This window comes from Neoarius graeffei, chromosome 21 (assembly GCF_027579695.1).
Source record: "Neoarius graeffei isolate fNeoGra1 chromosome 21, fNeoGra1.pri, whole genome shotgun sequence".
Taxonomy (NCBI): Eukaryota; Metazoa; Chordata; class Actinopteri; order Siluriformes; family Ariidae; genus Neoarius; species Neoarius graeffei.
In genome coordinates, this window is record NC_083589.1 from 40568729 (window position 1) to 40589007 (window position 20279).

A 20279-nucleotide genomic window follows, 5' to 3' on the forward strand; every position below is an offset into this window, starting at 1 on the left:
AAAGCAGCAGATGTGGAAACACTGGAAGCTGGAGTCATGAACCTGCACATAGGTGGCCCAGGGCATAGGGTCACTTTCTGCTGGAATGAAGCAGCAGCAAAGTTTGGCAGCCCCCTGGGCATCTGAGCAGCCCTGTTTAGGATTCGCTCTGCTCACCTCCATGGAGGAAGGGGCTAGAAAAGGTGCCCCAAACATAACCTGCTTCACCTCACCCTGATCAGCACACTGCGGTTGGCGGGAATCCCACTCAATGGTCGAAATACAACAAAAAGATAGTGAAGGTACTCAACCTTGGCATGTGGATTGTCGACATGTGGGTGTACCTACAAAGCCTGGATTGGCCTCATCAGTCACCTCTGGACCTACAACTGCCACCCACCAAATTGAAGTCATGGTCATCTTTGACCCCGAAGGACGAAGAGCAGACTATTATGAAAACTCTTTGCCAGTCTATTTTTATTAGACTTACTGTCAGTGCAAATAAAGGCTCCATGTATCATGGGCCATCACAAATATTCTGCATTTATTGTTTGTGAACATTTTATAGCATATTTCTTCTCTAATGAGGCATACATCACAGTGTGTAGATTAGAAATGTGGCACATCATGATTTTTCTCCAAATTGACATGTCTGTCTAGATGTGGCAGTAGAATATCATTTGTTGATTATGTGATGTTGGTACAGTAGGTCATACCGTATGCTACGTGCCATGCAGGAGGGTACATGTTAGTATACGTTAACCAAGCCATTTTCCATCCATCCATTAGCTATACTATTTATCCATCAGGATCGTGGGGGAGCCAATCCCAGCTGACTTTGGGCAAGAGATGGGGTACACCTTGGGCATGTAGCCAATCTATCACAGGGCTAGCACAGAGAAGAACAACCATTCACACTCACATTCACACCATTCACACTCGGATCTAAGCAATTTGGAATAGCTAGTTAACCTAATCTGCATGTCTTTGGACTGTAGGAGGAAACTGGATCACCTGGAGGAAACCCATGCAGGCACAGGAAAAACATGCAAACTCCACACAGAAAGGTCCTAGTCAGGTGTGAGGTTTGTATTGAGAATCTTCTTGCTGTGAGGCAACAGTGCTAACCACTGCGCCACCATGCTGCCCTACCAAGCTGTTTACAAAAGTAAAACAGAAACCTTTCAGTGCCACTTCATCATTGCTTTTACATCCTTGATTTCAAATACAGATGCAAGCTATAGTTTAAGTCCTATCTACACAGTATTTCACTGGATTCAGTTTCATTAGGTTATTAATGAGCTAAAATGCAGAGAAATGTGGCTGAAAATCCCTCTAGTCCCTCTAGTACCCACTGATTGTATTAATGGCTCCTCTGGAGAAATACCCATACACACAAGAGCTTGTTACTCTGTCAGAGGGTAAAAAGAGCAGGAGTAGAGCATTGATGGTTTGTGGAATGGCTGCTTAAACTCTAAACTCCCAGGTTCTTTTTGTTAGATCCAAGCTACTTACATTCCGCACTCTCATATATTCAGAAAAAGGGTACTAAACTGTACCTTTCTTTGTCACGAGGGATGGTATCTTTTGTACCTTTAAATTGTGTGTGACATGATTTCGAAAGTTTAAATAATTCCACATGGGATGGATGTTTATAAAGTCTGAGCATTACAATGGAGGAATTTGGTGCTTGTGTTGTGAAGAGAAAGGATAAAGTTCTGATAAAATTCCACATTTGTATAAGCCGCACTTGACCTGTGACACGATTCTTAGCCTGTGACCCAGTTATCGCGTTTGACGTCATTTTGCTAAGCCTAGTTCCATATCTGTGTGTAAACAAAGTGATTGGAAGCCAGAATAAAAGCTAACAGAAAAGGATCATTTCTCTTGTATAATCCGATATGTCTTCCCGCTGCGATTTTGCTGGATGTTCACAGTATCCTGGTGATATGGTGAAACTGTGACTCTATTCAAGTCCCAAAGAATCCTAAACTTCATGAACAGTGGACCAAACAAGTGAAAAAGACACAGGCAAATTTGTCACCGATGCCATTGCTTGTGTTGTGCAGTGGCCACGTCAAAGAGGTTTTGACTCAGGGCCTGTGATGAAAGACGCTTGGATTCAAGCTTCAACACAGACTGCTACTAAAGCCCAGATTGATTCCAACTATTTTTTGCAGGAAGCTGCAGTCAGCTTCCAGTCAGTTACGAAATAACAACTAACAAGAAAAGAAGCCTAGCCATTGTGAAGCTGGGGAATGTTTACTTTGGGATTTTATTATACAATAGCTCTGTTAGGGTGGCACAATGCTGTAGTGGTTAGCGCTGTCACCTCACAGCAAGAAGGTCCGGGTTCGAGCCCCGTGGCCGGCGAGGGCCTTTCTGTGTGGAGTTTGCATGTTCTCCCCGTGTCTGCGTGGGTTTCCTCCGGGTGCTCCGGTTTCCCCCACAGTCCAAAGACATGCAGGTTAGGTTAACTGGTGACTCTAAGGCCCTGTCCACACGAGTACGGTTTTGTCGAATCCGCATAAATACTTTATCGTTTCGGCCTCGCGTCCAGACGGAGCTGGCTTTTTCGAGGTGTGAAACCGGTATATTTTGAAAACGGGTCCCAGAGTGGGAAAATCCAAAAACGCCGGATAGCCTGGAGTCGTCTGGATGGCGAAGCGGATTTTTTCAGAAACGATGACGTATAAGCCCCGCCTCTCTAACCTTTAACCTCAGCCGCCGCCACTAGATGCGTCATAACAACAACAACGGCGGACTACAAGCTTGTGCTCGTACTGCAGAAACAACTCAGTCTATTACAGCTGCTACAACAAAACCTTCTGCTTTTATATTACTGTGAGGAGCAACAAAACTTCTTGTGTTATGAGCTTGTTTTGTAAACAGCGCGTGACCTTTATACGCATGCTCCATGGCTTCTCTTCCAGTTTTAGTGTATTGGTGTGGTGGCATCACAGCACCACATACAGGCCTGGCATATGTACTACAGCGTTTTGGGTCGTTTCCAGTGAATCGAAACGACGCCGTGTTTACGGAGATTTTTTTCAAAACGACAGCATATTGGGTGAGGCCGCGTACTCGTGTGGACGGGGCCTAAATTGACCGTAGGTGTGAATGTGAGTGTGAATGGTTGTCTGTGTCTATGTGTCAGCCCTGTGATGACCTGGCGATTTGTCCAGGGTGTACCCCACCTTTCGCCCATAGTCAGCTGGGATAGGCTCCAGCTTGCCTGCGACCCTAACAGTTCTGTTAGATCTTCATTAATATAGGCCTGCATATAGGAAAGTTGGTGTCGGTGTTAGTATGGTTCTGGTTATGTTATTTTAGCATGCTTCTATTCCAAGTTGCGAGAAATATTTGTGCAAACGTTGACTTACAGCATTGCAAAAACATTCAAGTTTACTTCAAGACATACATAGTGATTTGTCTCATGGCTAACGAGAAAACAATGACAATCCAACTGCAGAGTGTACATCCCTGCTGATGTTATTTATGAAAGATTGCAATGTAGCCTGTAACCTTATCTGTGTTGTCCCTGTCTCACTGAGATTTGTAGTTTTTCCAGATGACAAAAGTAATCGAACTTCAGTCCCATCTCAGGCTAGCATGCAAATGAGTAAATTAATCTCACGCCAAAACGTTTAGTCAGTCTTTCTCAATCTCACGCCAAATATGCCTTGAAAGCTTGCAAATTTGCAAACCTATCTCAGCCAGCTTGTAATAAATTACACTGCCCAATGTATATTATGTGCAATATGCGTCTTTATCATGTCACCAACAACATTTTATTTGATTACACACATACTCCACATTCAACTGCTTAGAAATGGAAAAGGTCCTGAAAATGCAACCACGGTATTTCAGCAAAATTAAAACTTTCTGTCTTTCTCTTTTGTTATTCTTCATGTTATGTTAGTGTTCATCTCTGACATCACAATAAATACAACTATGCCGTCATATTTGTGTAAAATCCTGCAATATTACTCTACCTTGTCAGCCAACATGGTTCTTTGGCTTCTGCCATTCCATATCTTTCAGCTTGTAAACAAAAGCATGTGTACATCTGTCCATGAGGGGTATTTATGACAGTGGCGTAAAACTGAATTACACTCTGCAACTGTAGGGGAGCCCAGGAGCAAAAATAACAATTCTCGCATGATGCTGTTTTAAGATAGGGAACATAAGATAAAATATTGTCTCTATCATCTTACAGCTTCAGTAGTGTTTGTTTCTTCATATATATTTTTCAGTGAAGTGTCTAATCATTTGGTGTTCTGTAGACATCATTGTTGATGTCATTGTTTCATTCCTTGCTGTGTGATCTGTATCTATATATCTACCCCTTCTTTCTCAGATATCTATGGCTCGAACATATATGGTTCCAGCATTTTTTTCTTTTTTTTGCTTTTACTAGATTTCCTTTTCTTTTCTGAATCTAAATCTTCACCTTCTTCTTCAGTACCAGTCAGACTGATGCAAAAATCATTCTTCCTCTTCCTTGAACAAATACTCACTGGTCACCACTGGTGCTGTTTACAAGCCGGTTACCATGAAGACATCACAACAGGGAGGTACACAATTGGTATCATGAAAATATCATGTCTGCATGAATATAGTTTAAAAAATTATTGTGGGGCAAATATATAGTGCAGCCCGATAATTTCAGTACTAAATGGTAGCATATCCAAATATTTATTTAAGGGAAAAACCATTGAAAATTACAGTCAGGTCCATAAATATTTGGACAGAGGCAACATTTTTTCTAATTTTGGTTCTGTACATTACCACAATGAATTGTGAAAAAAAAATTCAGATGCAGTTGAAGTTCAGACTTTCAGCTTTAATTCAGTGGGTTGAACAAAATGATTGCATAAGAATGTGAGGAACTAAAGTATTTTTTAAACATAATCCCTTCATTTCAGGGGCTCAAAAGTAATTGGACAAATTAAATAATTGTAAATAAAATGTTCATTTCTAATACTTGGTTGAAAACCCTTTGTTGGCAATGACTGCCTGAAGTCTTGAACTCATGGACATCACCAGACGCTGTGTTTCCTCCTTTTTAATGCTCTGCCAGGCCTTTACTGCAGCGGTTTTCAGTTGCTGTCTGCTTGTGGGCCTTTCTGTCTGAAGTTTAATCTTTAACAAGTGAAATGCATGCTCAATTGGGTTGAGAACAGGTGACTGACTTGGCCATTCAAGAATATTCCACTTCTTTGCTTTAATAAACTCCTGGGTTGCTTTGGCTTTATGTTTTGGGTCATTGTCCATCTGTATTATGAAACGCCGACCAATCAGTTTGGCTGGATTTGGGCACACAGTATGTCTCTGAATACCTCAGAATTCATCCGGCTGCTTCTGTCCTGTGTCACATCATCAATAAACACTAGTAACCCAGTGCCACTGGCAGCCATGCATGCCCAAGCCATCACACTGCCTCTGCCGTGTTTTACAGATGATGTGGTATGCTTTGGATCATGAGCTGTACCACACCTTCACCATACTTTTTTCTTTCCATCATTCTGGTAGAGGTTGATCTTGGTTTCATCTGTCCAAAGAATGTTCTTCCAGAACTGTGCTGGCTTTTTTAGATGTTTTTTAGCAAAGCCCAATCTAGCCTTTTTATTCTTGAGGCTTATGAGTGGCTTGCACCGTGCGGTGAACCTTCTGTATTTACTTTCATGCAGTCTTCTCTTTATGGTAGATTTGGATATTGATACGCCTACTTCCTGGAGAGTGTTGTTCACTTGGTTGGCTGTTGTGAAGGGGTTTCTCTTCACCATGGAAATTATTCTGCGATCATCCACCACTGTTGTCTTCTGTGGGCGTCCAGGTCTTTTTGCATTGATGAGTTCACCAGTGCTCTCTTTCTTTCTTGCTCAGGATGTACCAAACTGTAGATTTTGCCACTCCTAATATTGTAGCAATTTCTCGGATGTTTTTTTTTTTTCTGTTTTCGCAGCTTAAGGATGGCTTGTTTCACCTGCATGGAGAGCTCCTTTGACCGCATGTTTTCTTCACAGCAAAATCTTCCAAATGCAAGCACCACATCTCAAATCAACTCCAGGCCTTTTATCTGCTTAATTGAGAATGACATAACGAAGGAATTGCCCACATCTGCCCATGAAACAGCCTTTGAGTCCATTGTCCAATTACTTTTGGTCCCTTTAAAAACAGGGTGGCACATGTTAAGGAGCTGAAACTCCTAAACCCTTCATCCAATTTTAATGTGGATACCCTCAAATGAAAGCTGAAAGTCTGGACTTTATGTCCATGTCCATTATATAACTATAACTTGAATATGTTTCAGTAAACAGGTAAAAAAACAAAATTTGTGTCAGTGTCCAAATATATATGGACCTAACTGTATGTCGTTTACACTTTAATACATATATTTCTCCTGTAAATGTGGATACCTTTAAAAAAAGACTTAAGGTACATAACTGGACTATAAGTGCCTTTTGGAGTACAGTTTAATATGCACATTTTAGTTAAAAAAAAACAGAACAAACAAAATAAAATAAAAACTCCCCAGCAACAAGGAAAATTACATTTTAGTATCCTTCTTGAGAGTGCAGCTTGATATATTTACTATTATGTTGATTGTACATGCTATATATTTAACAATTATTCGCCTAAGTGAATATCGGTGAATAATAACCGAGACGAAATTGAGGTTATTATTCACAGGTATTCACTGAGCCTGAGGTGGATAATTGTTTTAGTATAAATACCCCGGTGATTATTTTTAAAAAATCATATTTAAAAAAATAATTTATTTCAAACTTCAAAAGCAGCATGCAAATGTAATAACGGTGCATGCAGGCTTGTGTCACTTATCCACACCGTGTCACATAAAATCCTTTGTTTTGAAATAGATAAAATAAATCACAATTCCACCTTACCTTTGAATAGTTTTAGACCAAACTTCATAGCATCTTTACTGCTTTTTAGGAGCAGCATTTTCTTTCATAATTTGTAATTCTTCCTCATGGTGACGAAGCGATTGGCCGCCATTTTGCCGAGTTGCTGGACGTGATTATCAAGAAATAGTCCGAATTTCTCGACCAATCAGCGTGCGCGATTTTCTATAATCACCTGCATATTTATACTAATTAATAATAGTTACTGACAATATACTTTAACAAGAATGACTAAATAATTAGCTGAGAACTTAAGAGGTTAATAAAGACTAATCCAGACACCAGAAACAATATTACCCTTAAACAATGCCTCATACATATCTTTTTTCTTCTACTTTTCCTTTCCTTCATTTTTTCCATCTTCTTTGTTTTGTTTACACACTGACCTGTCAGTCTTTCCTCTGTATTAGGGAAGAAAATTTTGCAGAATTAAGTGCTGTAAGGTTCCTATATGCTGTATGAAGATGTATGCAAATGGCCAAGGGGGTAATAGCATTAGAGAAGTGCTTGAAGAACTGCCAGGCTGATCCCAGTTCTCTCCATGATTTCTCTCCATAATCCTGCCAGGCTCTACATGGTTTCCTGAATGCCAGCTTAACCCTCTGAGCTGCTTGGCATGAAGTGTAAAACTACTTTTCCCTACAATGTTTAAGGGACAAAAAATAACAGAACATTTTTCATTCATGTTTTGAATGTACCATACATTTGGAGTAAGGGGGTTTTATAATAATCTCAGTGATAAGAAACAGACCTTCATCTTCTGGAAAGGTTTTGTTTTTTAATCCAGTCAAACACAGAACAGGTCTAATGATGCAGCTAATGAGTGTAGAATGCTTAAAAATCTAGATGAATAGATAAAAGTGACAAAAAAAAACCCAACAAACCTTTGAATTTGTGAAAGACAGCCCACAGCTCAGCAATGTCTGTGGCGAAGGTGATGTCAGTATCTAGAACGATGACTTTCTGCAGGTTTGATGGCAATGTCTTGGTCAGAACCAGCTTCATCAGGCCATAGATACCCGAGTAATGTTTGTTGGGGATCCATGACACCTCAGACTAACACAGATATAGAGAGAAAATGTTTATACTTTATGCATATAACATCCCAATTTAAAAAAAATGCCAAGAAAATGCTAGCATACCAGGTTTTTCATATTTTTAGAATTAGTAAAGCATTAAATTAGTGGTATTTAGCAGACGCTCTTATCCAGAGCAACGTACAACATACCCAGAGCAGCCTGGGAAGCAATTGGGGGTTAGGGGCTTTGCTCAAGGGCACTTCAGCCATTCCTGCTGGTCCAGGGAATCAAACCAGTGACCTTTTGAGCCCAAAGCTGCTTCTCTAACCATTAGACCATGACTTCCTCCTTCATCAGGCTTCTCCTGATGAAGCTGGCTTTTAATTATTTTTTTTCTAATTCATGGCAGGGAGTATCCAGAGCTCATCCTGAAAACTCAGGATGCAAGTTGGGAGTAATAAAATCTAAAGCATCTCACACATATACAGTACACTCCTGTACGTAATACATCTAAGAATGTGTTTGGGAGGTTGGTGGATACCGGAAGACCCAGAGAAGAAATATAGATATGACAAGAACATGCAAAACTCCACACAGAGAATATCTGGAGGATTGAACCTTGGATCTATGAGGCAGCAACACCACTATCTGCCACATCTCCATGTAATCAATCATTAATAGAGTATGTTCCTTTAATATTTAACAAAAAAAGTATCAATGGACAGACTCACCTTCAATTCGTCAGCATCATAAAAGTCCACTTGGACAGCCGGCACCATCCAGGTATGGAAGAGGGAGGCCAGGATTTGCTGGGCGATAGAGTCTGTAATGAAGTGGAAGTGGAGTGGGTTCCGTCTGTCTCACACACACACACACACACACACACACACACACACACAAGTTAATCACACTCTGGAATACAGCAAGGTTGTGTACTACTGTCTGCTTTCCAAATATAATTCACTCAGAAATGCCCCTAAAATAAAAAAAAAAGGTGTTTTAGGGCTACGCATGTGTATCTTGGCATTATGACAAGTAAGTGTATTGCTTCTGGGAAACCTATAAAAATGTTGATGTACACCTCCAATTTTCATCCAATCAAATGTCTCTATTCATACAATGGCCATGATAGTTTGTGCACGATGACGAACAGTTAGTATACACACAGGGGCGTATCACCCACGGGGGATGCGTACGTTTCATCCCCCCCACTTTTGTTGAAACACAATTTCATCCCCCGCACTTTTGTCAGATTAAAATGACATCATTATGAAAATTATACAGCTACTATAAAATGTGTAACAAGGAAGTAAACTATTGCCATAACGTTAGACAAAAAACAGCCACGCAACGGACTCAAAACAGTTTTTCTCATCCGACCAATCAGCAGTTGCATGAATATAATAGCCAGTTTGCGTAGCGTGCCGAAAGCGCTCAATAATACAGTATCTGTCTGCAGAGCTGCAGAGCCAACACCAGTTTTACCACTCCTGATTCACCGTTCCAGGTTTGACGTCGCATGCGGTGCTTACTGTGCCTGGCTCTGCGGCTCTGCAGACAGACCCTTCTCAAAGCGCTTGCGATGCCGTCGTTCAAACAGCTGTCCCAGGCGCCATGCCCTAAAAGATTGTGTTAATAGTAGTTACTAGTTGTAAAGTCAGTTGAGGCAAGTTTTTTTATTACGAGTGTGTGTGTTTGTACCAAGTCTACTTTTCATGCATTATAACTGCTTATCACTTTTTAGAAGAGTTTTTCAATTGAGATTTAAAGGCATTTCAAATCGAATGAATGCTCAATAATTGTTGTACAGTAATGTTATTTGGCCATTAAGTGTTTGTTGTATGTGTAGTCTATTGCATCATTTTCAAATTTTATGCATTAAACCTGATGTAATGCATGATGCAAACAAGTTTTGTACACGAGTTTGAATAATTAAAGACATTAAAAGGAGGAACTGCCCCGTCTTATTTGAATGCTATACTAAAGAGGTCCTTCCAGGATGCTGCGCTTCTCCAACATGAACTGATTAGCCATGCCTCCTGCTCACACAAAGCGATCCCAGTCCAAACTGTTATGCATGATGGTGTATGATCTATACACTGTGTATGACTTCTTGGGCTATGTGAAGTTTTTGGTTTTGTTTATATCAGTGTATACCTAGAATTATCACTCAATACGTTTTGCCTTCACTTACTGAATAATTACATAGCCCTGGCAGTAACAACACCAAAACCCAACATGATAGATCTCTGCATGAAATGCAGAACTTGGCTGGAGTCAACTGGATTTATAGGCTTTCTGCTGTCCTCCCTTTCATTTGCATCCATGGACCATGGGTATGAAAAAGTTCCATATCGGTCATTGACAGTACATCACAGTGTACACGCCGGGCGTGTACGGTATATAGCCATAAACCGATTTCTAATGATATGGCTTCCCCATTCCAGAACACCCCCACTTTTGGAAAGCTCGATATGCCCCTGTATACACACCACTAATGTGTATGATATGGTGAGCATTTGAAGATACTGAGGCGTGTGTGTGTGTGTGTGTGTGTGTGTGCGGTCCAGAAATCTTATTTCTCTTTACACTTTTATTTCACTGTAAATGGAAGCAAATTGTCAGTGTTATGAGCTTCCATGTTATTAACTGTGTTTTGAAAGACCTTCATGCCAGTCAGATGCAGTGCATTTTAACCTGAGGGATGTTTATTTATATGAAATGAAAGATCCTTCAGTAAGAGGGCAGAATTAGCTTGTTTACACTTTGGCTATATGGACCATAAATACAGCAAACGTAGGCCAGTGTTTGATGCCACTAGGATTTTTTGCTGCTCAGTGCAAAATAGGAATTTGAATTTGAAAACTGGGGAAAAAAAAAAAGACACTTCAGATGTCGGTCATCTACAATCTTCCAGTGCAATGTTTTAAACAGAGTGCACATCTCCATCAGCTGTCGTATCAAATAAAGCTATGTCGGGAGACATTTAATTAGACTGTCATGATGCTATGAAGACATGGAAGCCAGTGCAAGGTCATGATTCGGGCTGAAGTGTTATGCTACTGTCATTATAGTGCAGCTCGAGGCTAAAGAAAAGGACTCTTGCTGTCAGTTGAAGCAGGGTATGCTTTTCACCACAGAGCATTCTAACCAGTTAAAAAGCACTCATAGAGGAAAATTACATTTTTAGGCAATTCTTATGCCTTTAGTGATCTTTAGAAAGGTAAGCTTCAGAGACAGTGTAGGGAAAAAATACAATTTTTAGAGAATCTGTGCCTCTCAGATTCTTCGAAGGTCAGACACTGTGTCTCGTGTTTATATAAGATGAAGAATGCTGTTTTGTGTCGCACTGTTTTATTTTGCAAGGTCATTGGAAACATATGTACGTGTGAAGATAGCGAGGTAGTGATAGAGAGGATGCCAAGGCTGAACACCCTGAGATTAAAAAAGATATCTGATATGTAAGTTATGTTATTGTTATTTTGGCAAGAAAAAAAAAAACAGGGTCTATGGAAATGGAGAATACTTCTCTGGGTTCGGAGAAGTCCTCTTGCAAGAAGTACTATAATAAACTCATATTTCTGTCTGCTTTCTTCCTAACAGCCTCGAGTCTTATTAAGCTTTTACCACACACTTCAGCTTGGGCGCAACAGCAGTGGAACACACTGGATTCAGGAGAAGGTTTTGGATGCAGGAAGGCTTTACTGACAGTATCAATACCCCAAATACAAAACAGCAGAGCAGACATGAGTCAAACATATTCAGACATCAAAGGACCGAACCAGTGGATAACCCAAGAGTAGTCTAATGAACAGATAAATGGTCTATACACATTTATGGCTAACAGGGATAAACAAGGCTCAGAATATATGCAACTAAAGAACTGGCAAGACTTTACAATGATACAGAAAACCATGCACTAATACTTATACATGCACTAATACATTATTGTGAAATAAGGAAATAAACAGTAAATTAGTTGTCAGAGATAATATTAGAACTCAGCTCTACTATAAGATCCTGAGCTGGTGTTACAGTGGGGCAAAAAAGTATTTAGTCAGCCACCAATTGTGCAAGTTCTCCCACTTAAAAAGATGAGAGAGGCCTGTAATTTTCATCATAGGTACACTTCAACTATGAGAGACAGAATGGGGGGAAAGAATCCAGGAAATCACATTGTAGGATTTTTAATGAATTAATTGGTAAATTCCTCAGTAAAATAAGTATTTGGTCACCTACAAACAAGCAAGATTTCTGGCTCTCACAGACCTGTAACTTCTTCTTTAAGAGGCTCCTCTGTCCTCCACTCGTTACCTGTATTAATGGCACCTGTTTGAACTCGTTATCAGTATAAAAGACACCTGTCCACAACCTCAAACAGTCACACTCCAAACTCCACTATGGCCAAGACCAAAGAGCTGTCAAAGGACACCAGAAACAAAATTGTAGACCTGTACCAGGCTGGGAAGACTGAATCTGCAATAGGTAAGCAGCTTGGTGTGAAGAAATCAACTGTGGGAGCAATTATTAGAAAATGGAAGACATACAAGACCACTGATAATCTCCCTCGATCTGGGGCTCCACGCAAGATCTCACCCCGTGGGGTCAAAATGATCACAAGAACGGTGAGCAAAAATCCCAGAACCACATGGGGGGACCTAGTGAATGACCTGCAGAGAGCTGGGACCAAAGTAACAAAGGCTACCATCAAGTAACACACTACGCCGCCAGGGACTCAAATCCTGCAGTGCCAGACGTGTCCCCCTGCTTAAGCCAGTACATGTTCAGGCCCGTCTGAAGTTTGCTAGAGAGCATTTGGATGATCCACAAGAGGATTGGGAGAATGTCATATGGTCAGGTGAAACCAAAATAGAACTTTTTGGTAAAAACTCAACTTGTTGTGTTTGGAGGAGAAAGAATGCTGAGTTGCATCCAAAGAACACCATACCTACTGTGAAGCATGGGGGTGGAAACATCATGCTTTGGGGCTGTTTTTCTGCAAAGGGACCAGGACGACTGATCCGTGTAAAGGAAAGAATGAATGGGGCCATGTATCGTGAGATTTTGAATGAAAACCTCCTTCCATCAGCAAGGGCATTGAAGATGAAACGTGGCTGGGTCTTTCAGCATGACAATGATCCCAAACACACCGCCCGGGCAACAAAGGAGTGGCTTCGTAAGAAGCATTTCAAGGTCCTGGAGTGGCCTAGCCAGTCTCCAGATCTCAACCCCATAGAAAATCTTTGGAGGGAGTTGAAAGTCCGTGTTGCCCAGCGACAGCCCCAAAACATCACCGCTCTAGAGGAGATCTGCATGGAGGAATGGGCCAAAATACCAGCAACAGTGTGTGAAAACCTTGTGAAGACTTACAGAAAATGTTTGACCTCTGTCATTGCCAACAAAGGGTATATAACAAAGTATTGATTTGAACTTTTGTTATTGACCAAATACTTATTTTCCACCATAATTTGCAAATAAATTATTTAAAAATCAGACAATGTGATTTTCTGGATTTTTTTTCCTCATTTTGTCTCTCATAGTTGAGGTATACCTATGATGAAAATTACAGGCCTCTCTCATCTTTTTAAGTGGGAGAACTTGCACAATTGGTGACTGACTAAATACTTTTTTGCCCCACTGTATATACACATAACAGCTTGCTGCAAACTAGAAAACTACCTAAAGTTTTTGGGTTTTGCTTTTTTTTCCAAAATTACATGAATACTTTAGTATGTTCCTCTCTTAGTAAGAAACCACATAAATATAGCAGACTTTTAGAAGGACCTATCACAGGCAAATTAAATGCCAATGCTTTGGGCACTTTTCAAAAAACCTTAGGCAAAGTAAAATGCTATTAAATTTGAACTAATTTTAGAATGTGCAATCACATAATACTTTCATATCCTGAAATATGCCTTCAGTGCTTTACTTTCAGATGGAGAAATTACCAGAGGCTAATTTCATTAAGGTTGTGTCATGCACTAATCATACGGTAAGTAGAAGGACTCAAGAACCTGGAAGAAGACGTCAAGTTATCTGCAAATTCTTCATCATTCAACCCAAATTAATATACCATATGTTGTAGACATATTTTGTGGGTATTAGAGTGCATATAGCACTATCGTACTGGGATTAAAGCTACTTGTTCTATATTAAAGTATAAAACGTATCCTATAAAATTGCTATAATTGTATAGCTATTTTAATAGTAATGTTAATCAACATAATATTAGATCATATTGAATGTACAGCCAGTATCTTTAATCTAAAGCTAGGACTGTGAAATATTTGATCTCTTACATCTGAAGCACTTATTGTTTATGAATTTTTTTAAACATATTTATTGGGCATATTAAAAAAATGATTACAAAAGCTATCTATACTACCCAATAGGAAAAGTGCGAACGGGACTCTGAGTCCCATGCTGGGCACTTCCCTTTAGAATAACAATGAAAAGAATATAAAATAAAATCTAAAACTGATGATACAAATCTAAATAACACTAAAACTAACCTAGAAAAGTTCTAACTTAAGAAAGAATACTAACATCATCTGTGACAAGGACACTGGCGTACTAGAGACCATGTGCATGTTAGATCTATGAATGAATGAATTTATTTTTATTTCAAACATGTATAAAAAAATGTATGTAACTATTTGTACATACAAAAGAAAGAAAATGAGAAATTGACAAAAAAATAAATAAAATAACATAAAGAGCTAAGACATTACAAAACACCGCACATTGTTTGAAAAAGGAGTGGGAAGAAGTACAATACTTTTTTTAATTTCCCACCCCTTTTTAACTACCCCGAAATCCAAACTACATTAATACACCTATAAAAATATATACCATATATACACTTCATGAATATCTATATAAATATATAATTACAAAAATAAATATATACTATATACCATATATACACTTCATAAATATCTATATAAATATATAATTACAAAATGCATATGTACTATATACCATATATACACTTCATAAATATCTATATAAATATATAATTACAAAAATAAATATCTACTACATACCTATCCCTGTAAATATGAAGATATAAACTATCCCCATAAATAAATATATACCATATATACCATATACTAAGTTAGTTCTAATATAACAATCAACCCTATTCTATTTATCCCTCATCATCCTCCGTTAACATACTTCCTCTTCTATATACTTGTTTAAAAATATTTTTTGTACCTTTTTTTAAACAGATTTATATTTGCACTTTGTTTTATTTATCTACATCAAATATGTCATTAAGAAGTGAATTAAGAAATTATTACTGGTCAGGAGTTTAATGTACTGTAACAGAAATGTGGATTAAACCAAATGAGTACGTAGCATTAAATGAAGCTAGTCCTCTTGGATATGGTTATATACACCAGCTTCGTCTAACTGTCAGAGGAGGCGGCGTCACAATTATTTGTAATGATAATCTAGGTGACACACAAAAACCTAGACATAAATTCAATACGTTTGAAGTTCTTTGTACTAACATCACATATGTAGCCAAAAAATATAAGTCTACCGTGTTGATTCTGCTAATTATTATTTACAGACCCCCAGGGCCATATTCTGAATTTCTTTCTGAATTTGTAGATTTCATCTCAAACCTGGTTATTTCCTTAGACAAAGCTTTAGTTGTTGGAGACTTTAATATTCACTTTGATACAGAGGTGGACAGTAACGAAGTATATTTACTTGAGTACTGTACTTAAGTACACCTTTTGAGTGTCTGTACTTTACTTGAGTATTTTTTGGGTAACTTATAACTTATAACTTCATTACATTTGAAAGACAAATATTGTACTTTTCACTCCACTACATTTCTGTCAAGGACCTCATTGCTCGTTACTATGAAGCAGCTTTGAAAGTGGATGTTTTTTTCTTTTCTAAAACGTGGTCTTTTTTTTGCAGGTGACACTGAGACAGTCTATCAGTAATCACTAGGGTCATGTCATGTCCATAGACTGTATAAAATCAAGTTCAATGATTTCTCAGCAGCATTATTTGAACGTGATCAGTTGATGGCAGAATGGAAGGAGATGGTTCTTCTGGGGAACGTACATGCACCCATGGCCATACCTAGAACCCATGTTTCAGTTTTCTGAAAGGATTAAAGATTCATTTAATTTTAAACATTTGCTTTGTTTGCCTAAAACAAACCACATCACGGCCTACAAAAACTTGCTGTCCAACCTGCGGAAGCATATTGAGGTATGTAAACGTTTTATTCCAAGAGAAAGCTTGTAATGAAGTTGTCTGTGCTTTTAGAGCTAGTGATAACATTGCAATAGCTATGGAGTCTGGTTAGTCAAATGACTTTCTATGGATTTGTCCGCCAAGTTGCCATAGCCTTGTCCACAGCTAACGTTAACACATAGCTAGTTAACTTGGACACTGTTAGCTAGCATGTAAAAAAGGAGTTACGCTAACATGAATAACGTTAACTTATCTGAATTCCTTTCAGAAATATGTTTTAGAATAATCTTGCCAAATAAACAAAATGTAGAAATCTTTCTTTTTTAGTAATGTTAGCTACCCAATATGATTTCGAGTTTGAAAACAGTTTGCTAGCATGTCAGGTGGAGCTTCATTGACTAGCTAGCTTGACATTAAACCACCATGATTCCACAGGCAGATTCATATGTGCATGAATACATACAATTACACACACACACACACACACACGACCTGTGAGATGGACAGTATTGTACTAGTCAGTCACAACAAATTGTTGGAATTTTTTATTTTGATGCCAGATGATGGTCTTGCTTTTTTTTTCTTGCTTAAAGCAGTGTTGCTGTTGGGCAGTAATTAAGCTCGAGGTGTGGACCTGGGGCCGCATTACAGAAAGTTCCTAACTTGAGAATCTCATCTTATCTGTCTAGTTCCCGTGGCAACGGCACTTTAGGATCATATTTAGGAAAAGGCGATTACAGAACAGCCGTTCCTAACTCTGTTGTCCTATCCTATCTCAAGTTAAGAAAAGTGTATTACAGAAGCATTCTAACTTCTAAAAAAACTAAAAAATTCTTAAATACCCGTCCTAACTTTAGGATATCCCCACCGCTGTCCTAACTGTCATTTTTACTGTATAAATCAGCTAGTAGTGATGTGGGCATTTAAAGATAACTTTATTAACTGTGTTCACTCTGAGCATATTAGCCTATATTATATTATATTAGGCTATATATTGGCTATTATATTTTCTATTTCATACAATTACAATAATATTGTTTATATTTATTTATCATCCGATACTGACAGTCCTCGAGCAATCAATGAAGTCGCTGGGACTACCGAAAAGAGACAGTTCTTACCTTCATAGTTTACGGGGCTGACAAGACCCAAGACGTGCGTTTCCGCGGGCGTTAACGGAGTTGCTGAGGCCGAACCACCTCCCGTTTTCCTTTGCTCCTTCCCAACCATGACAGCCTTTTTTTTGGTTTGGCTAGTTAGGGTGCTGACTTTTTTTTTAACTGCCTCGGCGTCCCGGTGCACACCAGACACCGCTGACACGGCACTGGCTATCCTCTGCCATTCCCTTTCCTTAGATTCTTTAGTTAACGAAGAACTAAATCTCCCGAACAATATATCCTTGGACCCCTCCACTAACGCTACTAACGTTTCAATTTCATCCGGTTTAAAATTTAAAGCCCGTCGTTGTTTGTCCATACTGTTTACGTCTCTTGCTGTCTCGTGTCAAGTCGTCACTTGTAGCAGGGTATTGTTTCTGTTGTAGCAGCTAGCCAGAGATCACTGGATGTTACTTCACGAGACACAGTGTAGCTTTCGTTGCTAGGTAACAGACATTAAAGGCGATCATAGATGTTTCGATCGGTTATTTAGGAATCCTAACTCGAGATAAGATAAGAATCCTAAATGAAGTTAGGATTTGCTTCTGTAATACCAAACTGAAAAGAATCCTATCTCACAGCTGTCCCATCTTAACTTTTGACTTAAGATAGGAACTTTCTGTAATGCCGTCCCTGGGTTTTAATCAAGTTGGATTGTCACTTTTATTTTCTGAGCAAGCTGCATTTACAGCTATTCCATTGTCTTAATGATTAACATCAGGGTGTCTACAGGTTTGTCCAAGTTAAATTTAAGACTTTTTAAGACTTTTTAAGACCATGTTCCAAAAAAAATTAAGACCAAATCTAAAGTCACGCAAAAACATACTCTTTTGAAAAAAATATATATATATCAAGTCAAGTTTATTTGTATAGCGCTTTTAACAATAAACATTGTCGCAAAGCAGCTTTACAGAATTTGAACGACTTAAAACATGAGCTAATTTTATCCCTAATCTATCCCCAATGATCAAGCCTGTGGTGACGGTGGCAAGGAAAAACTCCCTCAGACGACATGAGGAAGAAACCTCAAGAGGAACCAGACTCAAAAGGGAACCCATCCTCATTTGGGCAACAACAGACAGCATGACTATAATATTAACAGTTTTAACATGAAGTCAGTTTCGTTGATGTTGTAACTCTTCATTGATGGAAACTTGAGTGCAAAACTGTTCATGATAACTGCAGTCCTAAAGTTAGCAAGTCAACTGTCATCCTCAGCCATAAAAGCATTACTGTAAGAGTCCAGAGCGTCCTCCAGGTATAACCCTCAACTGTCCTTATGGGGCCGTCCTTCACAGGAGCGATGCAATAAAACTCCGACCAGACACAGGGCACTATATAATTTAATGTAACTTATTGTTCTTGTAAATATTCACCAGAAAACACTATTCTAGTAGAAGTACTTCATTTCTTTTCCTTGACAGGCATTCACACACTCAGAACACAATATAAGGATCGGATAAACTTGTAACTATGTGACAATCAGAATGCAGTCACAATGTTTGAATCCAAGGCCATCCTTAAAAAAAAAATCCGTTTCCTGTCCACCGGGTGAGCAAAAAAATTCAGTAGGGAGGGAGGGATTTTTTTTTAATGGATGGATAAAAAAATCGCAATGCTGTGTTTGCTTTTTCTTTCAGTACTTTTTTTATTACAAAAGCAGACATTCAATAAAATGACAGTTTAATCAACTGAAACTTGTACAAAAACTTTAAGTTAGCATTTTAAATGCTGACTGCAACATTTGCAAAACTTTTACAAAGGTACTTAAAATGTCCGACACACGGACTTTTTGTAGTTCTAAATCGACCGTTAGGCCTAGTTCGGATGAAATTACACTATTAAAATGATCACTGAATGATTTGTTTTTCTGAATCTTTACTATTTTGTTGTTTGCTAGAATACCATTTTGCGATTTCACACTTAAGCAAATGTTTGAAAACTCCGGATCTCCTTCCTTCATGGTGGCTGCCATTTTTTTGTGCCGCACGGCGCATGTGCAGAGCTGATTCGACAGGGCTTTCCACAAGCGCCGGCTGCCGGCCATACAGCCGACTACACAATTAAGTCCAGCCGGCTACTTTAATGACTATTATTTTTGTAGCCCACAGGCTCTAAATATTAATTTTCGATTTTAATAAAATTAAATGTTTATCTAACGGACTGACAATAATGTCAAACTGAACTGCACTCATTTAAGTTGTGATTTGTGCTGTTTGTACCGATAATAACCACAAATTCCCCGCCGACTTCGTTGATCAGGGAAGAGTCAGGGAGCAGAGAGGGGCGGGGCTCCACTCAGGGAGCAGAGAGGGGAGGGGCTGCTCTCTCTCTCAAACGATAGGACAACAGATCAGGCACTGAGTGGTGGTCAAGCACGCGTGTGTCTAGCAACCGGTGGATTCGGAGCCTGCGCGGTATAATTGTGAGCATCAGAAACGATTAAACTTTTTCCCCATCCAAAGTGTACCACATTTTAACGATATGACTGAGTAAAATCTCCATAAATTTAAGATTGAAAATTTAAGACCACGGGGTTTGAAATTTAAGACAATTTAAGACTTTTTAATGGCCTTATTTTAGGAAAATTAAATTTAAGACTTTTTAAGGATCCGCGGCCACCCTGAACATACACATCCATGTGTGCACACACTGCCAGAGCTGGGTCAGAACCATAGATTTACATAGAAGACTAGATGCCTCGTCCCCGTTGCCCGTCAACAAAGTCGAACGTCTGCACATGGCGGCCATCTTACCTCAGACAGCTGGCTTACCCATTACATTGTGTTGGTAGCGATATGTACTTTTCAGATGACTAACTTCCTCAAATTTCAATCGATATTCAAACGGTTTGGTAAGGTTTGTTATATAAAAAAAACAAATGGAAGTATGTATTTATGATATTAATGATGAATAATCATTTTATGTTTTAAAAAAATACGCATAGCTTGGCGAAAATATTTCAGTATACT

At 38.9% G+C, this 20279-nt stretch overlaps 1 protein-coding gene across 5 annotated transcripts in view; it reads right to left on the reverse strand.

The window, feature by feature from the left end:
* LOC132870088 (xylosyl- and glucuronyltransferase LARGE1-like) overlaps positions 1-20279 on the reverse strand; it is a 68606-nt gene that overhangs the window by 19167 nt on the left and 29160 nt on the right. For all 5 annotated transcript variants that reach the window (XM_060903631.1, XM_060903630.1, XM_060903634.1 and 2 more), the window contains 2 exons: positions 8659-8782; positions 7793-7964 (listed from right to left, as the gene is read on the reverse strand). In XM_060903631.1, coding sequence (XP_060759614.1) covers positions 7793-7964; positions 8659-8782 — 296 coding nt within the window. The remainder of the gene's footprint in view (positions 1-7792; positions 7965-8658; positions 8783-20279) is intronic.